Source organism: Carcharodon carcharias (assembly GCF_017639515.1).
Source record: "Carcharodon carcharias isolate sCarCar2 chromosome 36 unlocalized genomic scaffold, sCarCar2.pri SUPER_36_unloc_1, whole genome shotgun sequence".
Taxonomy (NCBI): domain Eukaryota; kingdom Metazoa; phylum Chordata; class Chondrichthyes; order Lamniformes; family Lamnidae; genus Carcharodon; species Carcharodon carcharias.
Genome location: NW_024470726.1, coordinates 1,473,574 through 1,492,659, shown reverse-complemented (window position 1 = coordinate 1,492,659; position 19,086 = coordinate 1,473,574). Strand labels below are relative to the sequence as shown.

Below are 19,086 nucleotides of genomic sequence, written 5' to 3'. Positions count from 1 at the left end.
GGTTGAGTAATATCCTTCAGGGAGGGAAATCTGCTGTCCTTACCCAGTCTGTGACTCCAGACCGGCAGCAATGTGGTCGACTCTTAAATGCCCTCTGAACAAGGACAATTAGGGATGAGCAATAAGTGCTGGTTTAGCCAGCGACTCATCCCGTGAATGAATTTTCCTTAATAAGCTTTGCTGCAATTGCACGGGGTACTGTACAATTTTAACCTCCTTAACCTGTAGAAGGACGTACTTGCCCTAGAGGGAGTACAACAAAGGCCCACTAGATTGATTCCCTGGATGAGTGGGCTACCCTAAGAGGAGAAATTGAGCAGACCAGGCCTAGAGTTTAGGAGAATGAGAAGCTATCTCAATGCAGCACACATTCTTAGAGGCTGGTTAGGGTAGATGTTTAAGACTGAGATGCGGCATCATTTTTACTGAGGGTCATGAGCCTTGTTTAGCACTCTTCCCCAGAGAGCAATTGAAGCTGGGTCATTGAATATTTTTACAGCAGAGGTAGATAAATCCTTGACTAACAAGGGAGTCGAAGGTCATCGGGGGGATGGTGGGGTGGATAGGCAGGAGAGCGCATTGAGGCCAGAATCTTAATGAATGGCGGAGCAGGCTCGAGGAGCTGAATGGCCTCCTCCCAATTTGCATGTTCATACGTCTGCGGAGCCCTGAGTTGGGGGGTGGGGGGGGCACAGTCTCAATCAGGACTGAGATGCGGAGGAATTGCTTCACTCGAGGGCTGCGAACCTTTGGCATTCTCAGAGCTGCTCACGCTCCATCCTTGAGGTTAATAAAACCGAAGTCGCGAGATTATTGGGTACGGAGGGAACCGAGGGCTAACGGGGATCAGGTGGGAAGGTGTAGCTGAGGTAGACGGTGGCCTTGTTGGCGGGCGCAGGAGGTTCGAGGGGCTGAATGAGCTCCTCGGTTATTCCACAGTCTCGTTTCTCTCCCGTCGTGGCTAACTCGATGGTGGCCGGGGGGCCACGCGCGTGCTCATCACCGGTGAACTGCTGTAATGGCCAGCCCAGCCGATTGCGGCCAGGTCAGTACGGGACCGGTTCGTTCACAGCAGCGGTGAAAAGCGTCTCCCTGCCCTTTTGAACAGGATATGCTACACACACACACACACACCCCACCCCCCACCCCTGGTGCACCGCTGGGTGCTGGTCGGGCCACTGGACTTTTGTGTGACGGGCTTTGTTCTGTCTGCCGCAGGTGCCTCCTACGTCATCGAAGCAGCATGGTGTGAATGTGAACGCGCCAGCAACGGCCTTCCAGCAGGCGAGTGGCTACGGAACGCACGGATACAGCACTGGTAAGTGACGGCTGCCGATGCATTCCCACCCCCCCCCCCCCCAACCCCTCCCAGTACCCGGCAACTCCTAATCAGTGGCAGAGCCATATGGTGCCCCTGAGAGAGCTGCGAGGTGGGTCCCCAGCTTGTCAAACCCCAGATGGGCTTAACCTACTGCATCTGTTCGCACTGAAGCAGGGTCGGGTCGACTTTGAGGCAGTTTGATGGAGCTGTGTGATACACTGGAAGACCTGGTTGGTTAATTGAGAGACTCCAGCACAGAGAGGACCAGGAGCAGGAGTGTTGGTTCATTGAGAGACTCCAGCACAGAGAGGACCAGGAGCTTGGATATTGGTGCTATTCTTTTCCCGGAGGGGGTTGAGAGCCTCCAGAATGCCTGGCCGGTGCCTGGCTCCTTCAGCGCCAAGATGTCAACGTTGCTTGGAGGCTGCAGAGCAGCTGGTAGCCGAGCAGGAAGGGGAAGTGATTTGAAATTTGGTGTTGGGGCAGCCTGTGGCGATGGACTCTCGGGGTAAGAAGTGCTCTGTCACGTGCTGTGTGGTGAAGCGCCGTCCCACCGTGGGTGCAGCATTGAAGTCGAGCCCGTAACTGGGCTCTGAAACTCCGGCCTTTTCCCCTGGTGCCTTGGTCAGCAGCTCTCCCCCACGGCTTACTCCTGGGGCGCGATAACCGGTGTCTCGCTGCTGCTGGTGGGAACACCCGTCTTTTCCGCGCAACCTTCTCCTCAGTCCTCCACCCCCGCCCTCGTAACATTCCCTCCCTCCCATTTTTCCCAAGCTCCTCTGTTCCCCCTCCCCCTCTGATCTATACCTCGTCTCCACGTATCTCCTTCCCCTCCCCCGCCCCATACCCCTTGATATATTTAGCGTACAAAAATCTCCAACCTAAAATGAACAATTGATCCTGCGTCGTGCGCTGTTTGAAGAATAAGAGTCCTTTGTGTGTGGAAGTGTCCCCCCCCCATGTTGTCTCCCCCCCCCCCCACCCCAAGCCAGGGGGTCCCCCTCACGGGGGGGTCCATGGCTTCGGGGGGTCTGTGTAAACTTTGCAAAAGGGCGTGTGGAGTGCGGTATGAAACTCAAATGCCCATGTGCCCAAAAGCAGAATTAAGACTTCTTCCCTACAGAGTTTGCATATGAATATTATGTCGTGTTATAGATTAGATCATTTGGGGTGGGGGGGGTGCAAGGAGGGGGGTGGGTTCTGTGATTTCTGATCCAGTTGAGAAGGGGTCCTTCAACTAGAATAGGTTTCAGAACCACCACTTTTGTCCAGTGGAAAAAGGTTCTCTCTCTCCCTCCCGGCCCCCACCTCTCTCCCTCCTGCCCCCCCTCCCCCCGCATCCCCTCCCCCCTCCCTCTCTCCCTTCCGCGCCCCCCACTCCCTCTCTCCCTCCCGGCGCGCCCCCTCCCCCTCCACCCTAACTGGCCCCCTTAATATCTTGAAAATTTCGATCCAATCACCAATGAAACGTCAATTCCGGGGAATACGGCCACGGTTTGTGTTAAGTTCACGACTTTTTGAAATTTATTCCATCGTGGGGCGTGGGTGTCACTGGCACGGCCAGCATCGGTTGCCCATCCCTAAGTGCCACCGTGCGCCATGAACCACTACACTCGGCCTGTAGCGGGGTCGGTATAACCTGAGTGGGCCACTGGGCCCTTGCAGAGGGGCAGCTTAAAGAGTCGACCACATGGGCTGTGGGCCTGGAGTCACGTGTAGGCCAGACCAGGGTAAGGACGGCAGATTTCCCTTCCCTAAAGGGGCATTAGTGACCCAGATGGGTTTTTACAACAATCGATGATAGTTTCATGGTCATTATTAATAAGAGTGCCTATTAATTACAGATTTTATTCATTTATTTAATCAATAATGGATCTGAAATTCCACCAGCTGCCGTGGTGGGATTTGAACCTATGTCGTGTCCCCCCCCACCCCCGCCCAACCCCCCACATAGCATTAGCCTGGGTCTCTGGATTACTAGCCCAGTGACAATACCACTGCAACTCCATCGACACGTGGAGTCGAGAGGTGAATGAAAATTTTAAGCAGCTTCTGCCTGTTGGGTCTCGGGTGCTAATTCTCACAGACGTCACTAATTTGTTGCGTAGAATGTCCTGCTAAAATCCCTGATGTTTGTGGGTGAGCTGGTGGCACTGAACTGAACTGAGAGCTTGGTCTCAGAAGTGATACAAGTGCAGCTCAAAACATTTGAACTAACTGGGCCTGCGTGGGCTGTACAGAAAAGCAAGATCCCAAGCGCGTTTTTGCCCAGCATGTACAGCACCGAAGCAGGCCATTCGGCCCCTCTACTCCGCGCTGGCATTTCTGCTCCCACACTAGCCTCCTCCCGCCCCCTCTTTGTCTCTCCCCATCAACATATCCTCCTATTCCTTTCTCCCTCGTGTGTTTATCCAGCTTCTCCCTCCCCCCCGCCTCAATCTCTGCTATTCACCTCGACCACTCCCTGTGGGAGCGAGTTCCACATTCTCCCCACTCTCTGGGTAAAGAAGTTTCTCCTGAATTCCCCGATTGGATTTATTAGTGACCGTCTTATGCTGGTGGCCTCTAGGTCCGCAAGTGGAAACGTTTTCTCTACGTCTCCCCATACGTCAAACTCCTTCATCGCTTTAGCGATCGTTATCCGGTCTCTTTCTAGAGCCTGTTCAGTCTTGCCTGAAAGTTGTGACTTAGGAGCATAGGACCTAGGAGCAGGAGCGGGCCATTCTGCTGCCATTTGCTAAGATAGTGGCTGATCTGGTTGTGGTCTCAGCTCCACTTTCCTGGCTGCTCCCCATAACCCTTGACTCCCTTGTCAATCAAAAATCTAACTCAGCCTCGAATATATTTGAAGACCCAGCCTCCACTGCTTTCTGGCGAAGAGAATTCCACAGACTAACGACCCACCTGGAGAAAAAAAAATTCTTCTCATCTGTGTCCTAAATCGGAGACCCCTTTATTTTTAAACTGTGCCCCCTAGTTCTGGTCACCGTCACAAGAGGAAACATCCTGGTATGTACCCTGTCAAGCCCCCTCAGGATCTTTTCTGCTTCAGTAAGATCACTTCTCATTCTTTTAAACTCTAGTGGGTATAGGCCCAACCTGTTCAACCTTTCTTCATAAGCTAAGCCCTTCGTCCCAGGAATGAGTCAAGCGAACCTTCTCTGAACTGCTACCAACGCAGCAGCTATACCCTTTGTCGAATAAGGAGACTAAAACTGTGCAGCATTCCAGATGAGGACACCAAGGTCTCACCAAGACCCGGCACAGCTTGCTTTTATATTCCGTTCCCCTCTCAACTTTCCATTTGCCTCCCTAACCTCCTGCTGTAACCTGTGTACTAATTATTTGTGATTTCGTGTACCAGCGCATCCACCTTTTTTTTGCACCTTCTCAAATCTGATATCTGGTGCCAGTTGTTCATTGCACTCTGTTTTAATGTTTTGGCCTTTTAGCTGGTGTGTCAGTGACTTCGAGCAACACGGGTGTCCCAGACATCTCAGGATCTGTGTACAGTAAGACCCAGCAGGTAAGTGCGGCGTAAATTTTCACCGGTTGTTCAACTGGTGTGTTAAGACCATAAGAAACTGGAGGAGTAGGCCTCACAGCCTGCTCCACCATTCAGTACCATCATGGCTGATCTTGGGCTTCAACTCCATTTTCTCCACCCGCTCCCCCATATCCCTCGATTCCCTGAGACACCAAAAGTCTTGTCCGTCCCAGCCCTAAATGAATTCAACGATGCAGCATCCACAACCCTCTGGGGTAGAGAATTCAACCAGCCACAGACTTGAGCTCTCAAGTTGGGAGTGTGATGGGAATAGGCGCCTGGATGCGTGCGGTTCCAACACCGAAGCTCGACACCATCCAGGACAAAGCAGCCCTGCTTGATCAGCATCTCATCCACCCCCTTAAACATTCACTCCCTCCATCATCGACGCACAGTAGCAGCAGTGTGTGTACCATCTACAAGATGCACTGCAGCAACTTACCAAGGCTCCTTCGACAGCACCTTCCAAACCCGTGCCCTGTACCACCTAGAAGGACAGGGGTAGCAGACGCTTGGGTGCACCACCACCTGCAAGTTCCCCTCCAAGTCGCATACTATCCTGACTTGGAACTATATCTGCCATTCCTTCACTATCGCTGGGTCAAAATCCTGGAACTCCCTTGCTATCAGCACTGTGGGTGTACCTACACCACATGGGCTTCAAGGCAGCAGCTCACCTCAGCTTTCTCAAGGGACAGTTAGGTCACCTAGATGATCTGTGGGTCAAAATCCTACAACTCCCTCCCTAACAGCACTGTGGGTGTACCTATACCACATGGCCTGCAGCGCTTCAAACATGGTTCAGATTTGGTTCAAACATCGACTAAAGAGCCGAACTCCTGAGGTTACTGCCCTTGACATCAAGACATCTTTTGACCAAATGCGGCATCAAGGAGCCCCAGCAAAACTGGAGTCAATGGGAATCAGGGGGAAAACTCTCTGCTGGTTGGAGTCATAATTAGCACAAAGGAAGATGGTTGTGGTTGTTGGAGGTCAGTCATCTCAGCTCCAGGACATCACTGCAGGAGTTCCTCAGGGTAGAGTCCTAGGCCCAACCATCTTCAGCTGCTTCATCAATGACCTTCCTTCCATCATAAGGTCAGAAGTGGGGATGTTCACTGATGATTGCACAATGTTCAGCACCATTCACAACTCCTCAGATACTGAAGCAGCCCATGTCCAAATGCAGCAAGACCTGGACAATATCCAGGCTTGGCTGACAAGTGGCAAGTAACATGCACTACACACATGTGCCAGTCAAAGACCATTTCCAACAAGAGAGAATCTAACCATCGCCCCTTGACGTTCAATGGCATTACCATCGCTGAATCCCCCACTATCAACATCCTGGGGGTTACCATTGACCAGAAACTGAACTGGACCAGCCACAGAAACTGAACTGGACCAGTCACATAAGTACTGTGGCTACAAGAGCAGGTCAGAGGCTGGGAATCCTGCAGCAACTAACTCATCTTCTGACTCCCCAAAGCCTGTCCACCATCTACAAAGCACAAATGAGTGTGGTGGAATACTTCCTGCTTGCCTGGATGAGTGCAGCTCCCATAACACTCGAAGCTTTACACCATCTAGGACAAAGCAGCTAGATTGATTGGCGCCCCATCCATTCCCTCCACCACTGACGCACGGTAGCAGCAGTGTGTGTACCATCTATAAGATGCACTGCAGGAGTTCACCAAGGCTCCTTAGCACTTTCCAAACCCACGACCGCTACCATCTAGAAGGACAAGGGCAGCAGACACATGGGGAACACCACCACCTGCAAGTTCCCCTCCGAGCTACTCACCATTCTGACTTGGAAATATATCGGCCGTTCCTTCACTGTCGCTGGGTCCAAATCCTGGAACTCCCTCCCTAACGGCACGGTGGGTGTACCTACACCACAGGGGACTGCAGTGGTTCAAGGAGGCGGCTCACCCACCACCTTCTCAAGGGGGCAATTAGAGATGGGCAATAAATGCTGGGCCCAGCCAGCGACGCCCGCACCTCCTGAATGAATAAAAAAAAAAGGTGGTTCACCACTACCACCACCTCGAGGTCCATTAGGGCTGGGCACCAAATGCTGGCATGGCCAGCAATGTCCATATCCTGTGAAAGAATAAAAAATAAAATAACCTTGACACTCCAGTGTGGGACTGAGAGGGGGCTGCCCCGTCGGAGATATCCCCCCTTGGCAAGGCGTGAAAGCAAGCTTTTCCACCCAATGCCCGTGACATTGAGACAGAGGGGGAAGAATGGGGAGTAGGAATCCGTGAGAAATGGTAAGACACCGACATGGCTAGCTTGTGTGTAAGATGTGTTGGGGGGGCCGGGATTGGGTCAGGAGTTTAAGGGAGCAAAGTCAGTTCTTCTTTTTTATAAAAAAAAATATAAAAATTGTCCTTTTTATTGCTTTTCTTCCGTTCCAGTCTTTCGAGAAGCAGGGCTTTCACACTGGAACCCCAGCAGCCTCGTTCAACCTGCCCTCAGCCCTGGGCAGTGCAGGCCCCGTGAATCCAGCCACTGCAGCCGGCTACCCTCCTCCGTTCATGCACATTCTGGCGCCTCACCAGCAGCAGATGCACTCGCAGATCCTGCATCTCCAGCAGGATGGACAGGTATATAGAGAGAGAGAGAGAGAGAAAAAAAATTATTCCAAAAAAAAATAACAGAAGAGGCGAATGCGGCTGTCTGTCTTTTATCGCGAGCGTTGTGGAACAGGAAGGGGTTAAGTTTCTATTACAGCGCTGCGGAACCCTGGTTAGAACCCTGCCCGTTGCATCCTGGGCCGCCCCCCCCCCCCCCCCCCCCCCCCCGGCATCTCGGCAAGGATATATTGGCCCTCGGAGTGGGGGGGAGCAGCGCAGATTCACCAGAACGATCCCAGGGCCGAAAGGGTTAAATTCCGAGGGCAGGTCACACACACACACACACTCGGCTTGTATTCCCTCGAGTGTGGGAGATTTAAGGGGCGATCGGATCGAGGGGGTTTAATAACGATTAAAGGATTCGATAGGGTCGATGGAGAGGAAGTATTTCCTCGGGTTGGGTTGGGGGTAGGTGGTGGTGGGGGTGGGGGGGTGGGGGCGGTGTTGCGGGGGGAGAGTCCAGAGCAAGGGGGGGTGCAGAACCTTAAACCGAGAGTCCAGGGATGATGTCAGGAAGCACTTCACTCAAAGGGAAGTGGAAGTCTGGAGTAGTCTGCCCCAAGAAAGCTGGAGGCTTATTCGATGTTAAAAACTGATAGATTTTTGTTGGGTTAAGAGGATTAAGGGTTACGGAACCAAGGCAGGTAGACGGAGCTAAGATAAGAACCACGCATGATCTGATAGAATGGCAGAACAGGCTCAGAGGGGCTGAATGGCCATCTCCTGTCCCTCTAGGCGAGTGCTTGCTCTGTACTCCTCGCTATCAAATGGAGTATAAGAGGGAAGTAGACTCGTAGTTTTAACAGCTGTTTAGGGGGTGCATTTGAATCTAAATTAATCTGGGCAAGCTGTTGATGGGCTTGAACACCGAGAGGTGGGTGTTTAAAGAAAAAAAAATCCAAGTGCATAGGGAGAAGTCAGATTTAATCAAGGGGGGCAGATAGAGAACTGGGGAATAAATTGCTAGGGTTCAGGAGACAATTGGACTGGTTTCTGGTGAGATCATTAGGAGGACAAAGGTGCCTGTCGGCAAGTCTTAGATGCTAGCACCCAATCCAAGCTCACACTGCCAGATCTCGCAGTCACTTGGAAGAAGATCAGTGTAGGTGGGGGTGAAGGGGGTCTCCCCAGGGCCTTTCCCCTAGGCAACGCCTTGACCAGTCGGTCATCCTGCCTGGTTTGAAATTAAACAAAGCTTGGCTGTTGTGTGTCAGCTATCAGTTAACCGGCAGCTCCATGGCCACGTCTCCACCAATCAGAGTCCACTTGCCAACCAGTCAGCACTCCCTTCTCATGCAGTATAAATTGTTGTTCCCTTTGCAATTTAGTATTCTTGTGAACTGCCTTAATGAGTGCAAGATGAGAAGCTTCAATTACATTAAGGTTTGTTCATGTCAATTAGTGTTATGATTTGTCAGTGTAAATTACGTTAAGGAAAACTGATGATTGGTATGAATTGTCTTTGAGCACGTACAAATAGGGGACAACTGGGAGAAGAGCTGTGAGACTGCACGGGTCAGCAAACTCTCAATAAAGAAAAGTGTCTTGGTTTTTGGCGTCACTGCCTTGGATCCTGCTAACACCCCGGGCCCAATAGTTACACCTCAACCAGCATCGCTGAAAGCAGGAAATTTGGTCATTATCTGTCTGCGGGGTCTTGCTCTCCACAAGCAGGCTGCCTCACTTCCTGTGTTGCGACAAGGTCCAAGCTGCGCAGGGTGGCCGCTAATAAATCGTGCTGGTCAAGAAAAGGTCTGGGGCTCTGGGGACAAACTGGTTCGGTTTTTCTCTCTCTCTCTCTCTCTCTCTCTCTCATTTTTGTTTTAATCTTTTGCTCTTCAGAGTGGAACCGGACAGCGCGCACAAACCAGCAGCATCCAGCAGAAGTCCCAAGGGAATAAGTCTGCCTACAACAGCTCAGGCTACTGGGGTCCCAACTGAGCAGAGCCGAGGAGGCACCCCACAACAACAACAACAACCCACCGCCCCAACCCCAGCCCCTCCCCCCCCCCCCCCCCCACCTCTCTCCCCACCCTCACCAGCCCACCCCTGCGACACATATCTGCTTTAAAAAGGAGAGGAAAACCAACAAGAGAAATTTAAGTTACCGAGTGTGTGGCTGTCAATTCTCTCCCCCCACCCCCCCTCCCACCCCACCCCCTCCCCCAGCCCCCACCAGTGGTCAGTCCACACGTCAAAGAAACAGGACATTTGTGCGAAGTTAAATAGCAAAGTTTTAAAAAAAAAAACAAAAAGCTCTGCATTGTGTCTGTGATGCACAACTTTACTGTTGTATGTAATATAGAGTTTGTAATTTCTCCTCCTTTCTGCGTTCAGATTACGAGATGCTTGTTTTGTTTTTTTTAAGCCCCCGTCCCGCCCTCTCCCCCCGGGACCCCACCTCCGCCACCCGACCCTGTCCCCCAATGAAGGAGCTTTCGACAGCTAGTGCTAATTTGATTTACCTCCCCACCCCACCCCACCCTCTCCCCCCCCCCCCAAAAAAAAATCCCCGCCCCACACACAAACACACACATACACACACACACACACATATATACACACACGTGTATACACACACGCGCACACACACACACCCCCACCCCGACCCCTCCCACCCTCTCCTCCACACGTTTCCCCAATCTCCCCCCCACGCACCCCCCCACCAATTCCTCCCTCCCCTTTCTTTAGGAACTTCAAGTGATATGGACAATGTGGTCTTTATGGCTTCTTTGAGGTGTTTCTTTTGTACTGTGTTTCAATTCAGTGAATGATGTATCTCTGTGTATATATAAAAAACACAAAGAACTGTAGATGGACCCGGTTTCTCACCTCTCTTGGCTTTTTTGTAATTAACTTCATGGTATAAAAAGAAAAAAACAAGTGCATTGGACAACTATTTACAGGGTTTTTCTTGGGGTCTTTTTTCCAGATGCTCATGTGCCACTGGAAGTATATTTTCTTCCCCTTTTCCCTCTCTCTCTCTTTCCCCTTCCCCCTCTCTCTCCCCTTCCCCCTCTCTCTTTCCCCTTCCCCCTCTCTCTTTCCCCTTCCCCCTCTCTCTTTCCCCTTCCCCCTCTCTCTTTCCCCTTCCCCCTCTCTCTTTCCCCTTCCCCCTCTCTCTTTCCCCTTCCCCCTCTCTCTTTCCCCTTCCCCCTCTCTCTTTCCCCTTCCCCCTCTCTCTTTCCCCTTCCCCCTCTCTCTTTCCCCTTCCCCCTCTCTCTTTCCCCTTCCCCCTCTCTCTTTCCCCTTCCCCCTCTCTCTTTCCCCTTCCCCCTCTCTCTTTCCCCTTCCCCCTCTCTCTTTCCCCTTCCCCCTCTCTCTTTCCCCTTCCCCCTCTCTCTCTCCCCTTCCCCCTCTCTCTCTCCCCTTCCCCCTCTCTCTCTCCCCTTCCCCCTCTCTCTCTCCCCTTCCCCCTCTCTCTCTCCCCTTCCCCCTCTCTCTCTCCCCTTCCCCCTCTCTCTCTCCCCTTCCCCCTCTCTCTCTCCCCTTCCCCCTCTCTCTCTCCCCTTCCCCCTCTCTCTCTCCCCTTCCCCCTCTCTCTCTCCCCTTCCCCCTCTCTCTCTCCCCTTCCCCCTCTCTCTCTCCCCTTCCCCCTCTCTCTCTCCCCTTCCCCCTCTCTCTCTCCCCTTCCCCCTCTCTCTCTCCCCTTCCCCCTCTCTCTCTCCCCTTCCCCCTCTCTCTCTCCCCTTCCCCCTCTTTCTCTCCCCTTCCCCCTCTCTCTCTCTCCCCTTCCCCCTCTTTCCCCTTCCCCCTCTCTCTTTCCCCTTCCCCCTCTCTCTCTCCCCTTCCCCCTCTCTCTCTCCCCTTCCCCCTCTCTCTCTCCCCTTCCCCCTCTCTCTCTCCCCTTCCCCCTCTCTCTCTCCCCTTCCCCCTCTCTCTCTCCCCTTCCCCCTCTCTCTCTCCCCTTCCCCCTCTCTCTCTCCCCTTCCCCCTCTCTCTCTCCCCTTCCCCCTCTCTCTCTCCCCTTCCCCCTCTCTCTCTCCCCTTCCCCCTCTCTCTCTCCCCTTCCCCCTCTCTCTCTCCCCTTCCCCCTCTCTCTCTCCCCTTCCCCCTCTCTCTTTCCCCTTCCCCCTCTCTCTTTCCCCTTCCCCCTCTCTCTTTCCCCTTCCCCCTCTCTCTTTCCCCTTCCCCCTCTCTCTTTCCCCTTCCCCCTCTCTCTTTCCCCTTCCCCCTCTCTCTTTCCCCTTCCCCCTCACTCTCTCCCCTTCCCCCTCTCTCTCTCCCCTTCCCCCTCTCTCTCCCCTTCCCCCTCTCTCTCTCCCCTTCCCCCTCTCTCTCTCCCCTTCCCCCTCTCTCTCTCCCCTTCCCCCTCTCTCTCTCCCCTTCCCCCTCTCTCTCTCCCCTTCCCCCTCTCTCTCTCCCCTTCCCCCTCTCTCTCTCCCCTTCCCCCTCTCTCTCTCCCCTTCCCCCTCTCTCTCTCCCCTTCCCCCTCTCTCTCTCCCCTTCCCCCCCTCTCTCTCTCCCATTCCCTCTCTCTCTCTCCCATTCCCTCTCTCTCGCTCTCCCATTCCCTCTCTCTCGCTCTCCTTCCCCCTCTCTCTCGCTCTCCTTCCCCCTCTCTCTCTCTCCCATTCCCTCTCTCTCTCTCCTTCCCTCTCTCTCTCTCCCATTCCCCCTCTCTCTCTCCCCTTCCCCCTCTCTCTCTCCCCTTCCCCCTCTCTCTCTCCCCTTCCCCCTCTCTCTCTCCCCTTCCCCCTCTCTCTCTCCCCTTCCCCCTCTCTCTCTCCCCTTCCCCCTCTCTCTCTCCCCTTCCCCCTCTCTCTCTCCCCTTCCCCCTCTCTCTCTCCCCTTCCCCCTCTCTCTCTCCCCTTCCCCCTCTCTCTCTCCCCTTCCCCCTCTCTCTCCCCTTCCCCCTCTCTCTCTCCCCTTTTCCCTTCTCTCCCCTTCCCCCTCTCTCTCTCCCCTTTTCCCTTCTCTCCCCTTCCCCCTCTCTCTCTCCCCTTTTCCCCTCTCTCCCCTTCTCCCTCTCTCTCTCCCCTTTTCCCCTCTCTCTCTCCTCTTCTCCCTCTCTCTCTCCCCTTTTCCCCTCTCTCTCTCTCTCCCCTTTTCCCCTTTCCCCTCTCTCTTTCTCTCTTCCTCTTTCTCTCTCTCTTTCTCTCTTCCCCTTTCTCTCTCTCTTTCTCTCTTCCCCTTTCTCTCTCTCTTTTCCCCTTTTCCCCCCTCTCTCCCCATCTTTCTCCTCCTCCCCCTCCCTCTCTTTCCTCCTCCCTCTCTCTCTTCCTCTCCCTCTCTCTCCCTCCCCCTCCTTCACACTCTCTCACTCTCTCTCTCTCTCTCTCTCACACACTCTCTCTCTCCTCCCCTGAGCTCTTGGTGTCCTGTCCCTGATATCTCCTCCCCCAGATTTTGCCAAACCTTCCTTCATTAAAGGTGCTATATAAATGCAGGTTGTTGGTGCGTCTGTGAAGCCAATGAGATCCTGCACCTACAAGAGAAGGGGAGACATTATACTACGACGAACAGTCTGAATCTTCACGCTCCACTCTGATTGGCTGAAAGGAGTTCAGAGCGATGCTTGTGTTTCACTCACTGTATCGGAGTTTGGTGATTGTTCAGATGCGCTCGTGCCTGCGTTTTTGATTCTCTCCAAGAACAGGTCTGCTGGTGTACCAGGATATCGGGCCATTGAGGGTCCCCTCAGCCAGTTAAAATCCTGGCTGAGACTCCCATGTTTATGCTTCACAGCAACAGCAGGAGGCCCACAAATCACAAGTGGAGGTGGGATTCTCCAACTGCTAATCCCAGGCCCAGGGATAGTTGTTCCCTGAACCACTTCTCACCAGTTCAAATTCAGTCATCCATTTAGACTTTAAATTGCACTGCCTGTGCTCCCTGACCTACAGCAGCCCCCAGTCTGCCGACGCCTTGACTTTATATCTCACCTCATCATGCTCAAATCCCTCCATGGTCTATCTCTGTCACCGCCGACGCCCCTCCCTGTCTCTGTCACCCCCAACACCCCTCCCTGTCTCTGTAATCTTGCACCGCTGCTGTACAATATCTACACGAATGACCAACCTATAGACGGTGTCACACGCCGTTTTATCTATGCTGATGACTTATGTGTCACTGCCCAAAGCACTGATTTTAACACCGTGGAGAAAACGCTTTGAGGCCTTGGAGGGACTAACATCCTACTATGAAGAAAACCACCTCCGTGCAAACCCATCAAAGACGCAAGTTTGTGCATTCCACCTCAGAAACTGTGAAGCTAAACGCCAGCTTAAAGTAACCTGGTGTGGAGCAACACTGACACATTGCGAGCACCCTATCTACTTAGGAGTCACCCTTGACAGATGCCTCACCTTAAAGAACCACATGGAAAAGACAAAGGCAAAAGCAAGTGCACGAAACAACATCCTGAATAAGCTCACTAACACAAAATGGGGAGCAAGCTCGAAAACATTGTGAACAAGTGCACTTGCTCTCTGCTATTCCACTGCTGAATACACCTGCCCTGCATGGGAAAGATCTACTCAAGCTAAGAAGATGGATGCCATTCTGAATGCAAGCTGCCAACTTAGCACAGGTTGTTTAAAACCAACAAACACCAACAGCCTGTATATCCTGCGGGTATCGCTCCCCCTGATATAAGAAGAACGGTAGCCAGCAAGAAAGAGTGACTCCGTCAAACATCAGATGAGAGGCACCCTTTACATGGTCATACACCCACACCCAGCTGCCTAAAGTCAAGGAAGAGCTTCATGAACAGTGTTGTTCCATTACAATCAACCCCATCTGAAGCCCGCCTCGCCTTGTGGAAAGACCGGCTCGCCAGTCTCGAACAGCCCCCAGCGATGGAAATTCTACCAGATGAAAGCCTTTCCCCAGGAGCTAGTTGCAACTGGGCAACCTGGAAGTGCCTTAACAGACTTAGGACTGGTGTAGGTCGTTAAAAGGTGTCACTAAGCTAATGGGGATATACAACCTGCCCGACAACTTATGAATGTGGAACTGAGCCACAGACTATGCAACATCTCCTGTAATCTCTGTCGCTAGAGGAACCCTGCACTGTCGCAGATCTTGCCGAATTTAACAAGGCGCAAAAATGTGTCCAGTTCTGGCTGGGCCATGTATAGACTGTCCGTGGATACGATAAGCAGACCCCTCTCTTTCTCTGTCACCTTCCCCAGCCCCTACACCCCTCCCTATCTCTGTAACCTTCTCCGGCCCCTACACCCCTCCCTATCTCTGTAACCTCCCCCAGCCCCTACACCCCTCCCTATCTCTGTAACCTCCTCCGGCCCCTGCACCCCTCCCTATCTCTGTAACCTTCTCCGGTCCCTACACCCCTCCCTATCTCTGTAACCTCCTCCAGCCCCTACACCACTCCCTATCTCTGTAACCTCCTCCAGCCCCTACAACCCTCCCTATCTCTGTAACCTTCTCCGGCCCCTACACCCCTCCCTATCTCTGTAACCTCCTCCAGCTCCTACACCCCTCCCTATCTCTGTAACCTCCTCAAGCCCCTGCACCCCTCCCTATCTCTGTAACCTCCTCCAGCCCCTGCGCTCCTGCTGAATTGAACGCTGCCTGTCTGTTGGTGTCAGGAATGAGTTACTGTTATTAGGATGTGACACCATTCTTGACATTTTAAAAAAAAAACATGCTTTCCCCACTCCTCTTGGCTTGCGAGTGATTCAGTAGTTTGCCGGAACATTCCAAGGACAGATGTGAGCAATGCTGGCTGCCTGCTGCTTTTAGAAAAAAATTAGTGATTGTATCGCAGCACCAAAGCGCCTCATCAGAGACAAGTACGTAGCTGGTAACCTCCTCTCCCCAACCCCCCCCCCCCCCCAGCTTTCGCTGCCATTGCTCTCCTGGTCCGTCAAGTGGCCTCTCGCCATCAACAGGCCTGGACTAGTGCTGTCGCCAGCCAGAAATCACGTGATAGTGACCCGGTTCGGGAGCTGCATTGTCTCACTTTGCACTTGCCACAATGTCCGTCAGGATAAGGCTGCGTTCACTGGGCCCGGGGAAGGTCAAAGGACATGCAGCTATGTATAAATCCCCGGAATCAGACCTGGGCCTGCAAGCCTCCTGTTTGAAGCCAGAGTAGCTCCCCACTGATCCACGATAACTCTCAACTGCCCCTGTTGTGTTTCCCTGGTTTGTTACATTGAAGCTCTGGTGTAGAAGCAGGCCATTCAGCCCATCATTTCCATGCTCGTGTGAATGCGTTCTCTCCATCTCACCCCATCAACGTATTTTTTCTTTCTCCCTCATGTTCATACCTTTTCCCCTTGCGCTGGTTTTCATTCTTTCAAGTGATGTGGGCGTCACCAGCCAGGCCCAGCATTTGTTGCCCATCCCTAATTGCCCCCTTGAGAAGGTGGTGGGTGAGCCACCACTGCAGTGCGTGTGGTGTAGATGCAACCACAGTGCTGTTAAGGAGGGAGTTCCAGGATTTTGGCCCAGCGACAGTGAAGGAACGGCCAATATATTTCCAAGTCAGGAGGATGAGTGGTTTGGAGGGGAACTTGCAGGTGGTGGTGTTCCCCATGTATCTGCTGCCCTTGTCCTTCTAGATGGTAGTGGTCATGAGTTTGGAAGGGGCTGTCGAAGGAGCCTTGGTGAGTTGCTGCAGTGTATCTTGTAGATGGGACACACACTGCTGCTACTGTGCATCGGTGGTGGAGGGGGTGACAAATGAACGAGCTGCTTTGTCCTGGATGCTGTCGAATTTTCCAGCGGCGTTGGAGCTGCACTCATCCAGGCTTTTATCTCACCTACACCATGTGGTAGCAAGTTCCACACTCTTATCACACTTGAGTTAAGAAGTCTCCTGAATTCTTTAGGGACTCGTTTATAGCCCTGGTTCTGGTCTCCCCCTACCTACCCTATCAAACACCATCATAATTTTAAAGACTTTTATCAGGTCATCGCCCTGTTTTTTATAAAGAGAAAAGACCCCCAGCCTGTCTAGTCTCTCATAGCTATAGTCTCTCAGTTCTGCGTAAATCTATTTTGCACATCTTGTGCCTCTGCATCATGTTCTAAATATGGGGACCAAAACTGCGCACAGTGACTTCGTGTGCAGACTAACCAAGGCTCAATACTAGTTTCAGATCACCACTCCTCAATTCTATCCCCCTCAAAATGAACCCCCAGTGCTTTGCATTTCATCGTAGCCTTGTTAATCTGCCTCACTGCTCTTTCACAATATGTGAACCTGTGACCCCCCCCACCCCCCCAGATCTCCCCATCTCTACCTATCCCATTTTAAAAGGCATCACCTCCATCAGTCCTCTGTTGAGATGTGTTTGCACTCCCCATTCTGGGGGTTGATTGCATCGTTACAGAGCGACTGGTGTCTTGGTAACGTCACTGGGCTATTAACCCAGAGACCCAGGATGATACGCCGGAGACACGTGTTCAAATCCCACCACAGCCGCTGATGGAATTTAAATTCGGTTAATAAAATCTGGAATATGAAGCTAGCCTCAGTAATGGTGACCGTGGACCTAACGTTTTAAAAAGATTTGGCAGATGGGAGTATAATGTGGGAAGATGTGAACAACTCCACTTTGGCAGGAAGAGTAGAAAAGCAGCATATTATTAAAATGGAGAGAGATTGCAGAACTCTTGAGGTACAGAGGGATCTGGGTGTCTTGGTACAAGAATCACAAAAAATTAGTAAGCAAGCGATTAGGAAGGCGAATAGATTGTCATTTATTGCAAGGGGGATGGAATATGAAAGTAGGGATGTTTTGCTGCAGTTGTATAGGGTGTTGGTGAGACCACATCTGTACTGTGTACAGTTTTGGTCTTATTTAAAGGATATAAATGAATTAGAAGTAGTTTAGAGAAGGTTCACTGGACTGAAATCTGGGATGAAGGGCTTATGAGAAAAGGTCGGACAGACTAGGCTTGTATCCTTTGGAGTTTAGGAGAATGAGAGATGATCTTACTGAAACATGTAAGGTCCTGATGGGACTTGACAGGGCGGATGCTGAAAGGATGTTCCCCCTTGTGGGAGAGACTAGAACTAGGAGACACAGTTGAAAAATAAAGGGTCTCCCATTTAGCACAGAGATACAAAATTTTTTCACCGAGAGTCGTAAATCTTTGGAACCCTCTTCCCCAGAGAGCATCATTGAATATTCCTATGGTTGAGTTGGATTAGATTATTGCCTAACAAGGGAGTCGAAGTTTACCGAAGGCGGGGATGTAGAGTTGAGGCCACAATTGGATCAGCCATGATCTTATTGAATGGCAGGGCAGGCTCGAGGGACCGAATGGCCTACTTCCATTCCTAATTCATATGTTCATATGTATGTTAACATCGGTTGTTGTAAAAGCCCGTCAGGGTTCACTAATGTCCTTTAGGGAAGGAAATCTGCTGTCCTTATCCGGTCTGGCCTACATGTGACTCCAGACCCCGGGCAATGTGGCCAACTCTTAACTGCCCCTCTGAAATGACCGAACAAGTCATGCAGTGCAAGGGGCAATTGGGGATGGGCAGCAAATGCTAGACTTGCCACATCCCATGAAAGAATTTTTAAATATCTTGTTCCTCAGCCTTCAGCATTAACTTTGCTCTCTCCCCACCGCCCCCAAAGTTGGTGGGGTCTATATGTTCCGATAATCCGGTTTCTGTGACCACATTAAAAAGAGTGATGCGGACGTGTACATGTGCCTGCTTTCCCCTCCTCCCATTCCCAGCCAACTATCCGGCTCCGCTTTGGAAATTTTGATCCTGTCTATGAGAAGGAGAAAGCGAAGGATGGTCAATGAAAAGCGATAACGGAATAGCCAGCCAACGGAGGGAGCAAGATTCACAAGATTTTCAAGTGAAGCACTTGCACTTCCCTCAATTTAGTCTACCACATTCACTGCTCCCAATGCGGTTTCCTCTACATTGGAGAGACCAAACGCAGACTGGGTGACCGCTTTGCGGAACACCTTCGGTCTGTCCGCAAGCATGGCTCAGACCTTCTGTCGCTTGCCATTTCAACACTCCACCCTGCTCTCATGCCCACATGTCCGTCCTTGGTCTGCTGCATTGTTCCAGTGAAGCCCAACGCAAACTGGAGGAACAACACCTCATCTTCCGACTAGGCACTTTACAGCCTTCCGGACTGAATATTGAGTTCAACAATTTTAGATCGTGAACTCCCTCCTCCGTCCCCACCCCTTTTGTTTTTTCCAATAATTTATATAGATTTTTCTTTTCCCACCTATTTCCATTATTTTTAAATGTATTCCACCCATCGGTTATTTCACCCCACCCCCACTAAAGCTACCTTGCTTGTCTTGCTCTCCAATCTTAATTAGCACATTCTTTTAGATTAATATCACCATCTTCAACACCTCTTTGTTCTTTTGTCTGTGACAGCTTTTGGTTATCTCCTATCACTGCTTGCTTGTCCCAACAACTCCCCCCACCCCTTCTTCCACCACCCCCACCCCCCCCCCCCAAACCAGCTTATATTTCACCCCTTTCCCATTTCTACTTCATCCTGTTGAAGGGTTATGAGGACTCAACATCAACTGTGCTCTTCTCCGCCGATGCTGCCAGGTCTGCTGAGTTTTTTCAGGTATTTCTATTTTTGCAAGGTTTACAGGTC

General features: G+C 51.9%; 1 protein-coding gene across 9 annotated transcripts in view; it reads left to right on the top strand.

Moving 5' to 3' along the window:
* The window catches only part of ubap2l (ubiquitin associated protein 2-like), a 117,435-nt gene extending 107,916 nt beyond the window's left edge, over nucleotides 1–9,519 (top strand). For 6 of the 9 annotated variants that reach the window (XM_041181594.1, XM_041181590.1, XM_041181591.1 and 3 more), the window contains 4 exons: nucleotides 1,219–1,318; nucleotides 4,765–4,847; nucleotides 7,295–7,483; nucleotides 9,356–9,519. In XM_041181594.1, coding sequence (XP_041037528.1) covers nucleotides 1,219–1,318; nucleotides 4,765–4,847; nucleotides 7,295–7,483; nucleotides 9,356–9,454 — 471 coding nt within the window. In that variant the 3' untranslated portion in view covers nucleotides 9,455–9,519. The remainder of the gene's footprint in view (nucleotides 1–1,218; nucleotides 1,319–4,764; nucleotides 4,848–7,294; nucleotides 7,484–9,355) is intronic. The other 3 variants (XM_041181595.1, XM_041181592.1, XM_041181588.1) reach the window with 1 other exon arrangement.
* Nucleotides 9,520–19,086: the final 9,567 nt, after the last annotated feature.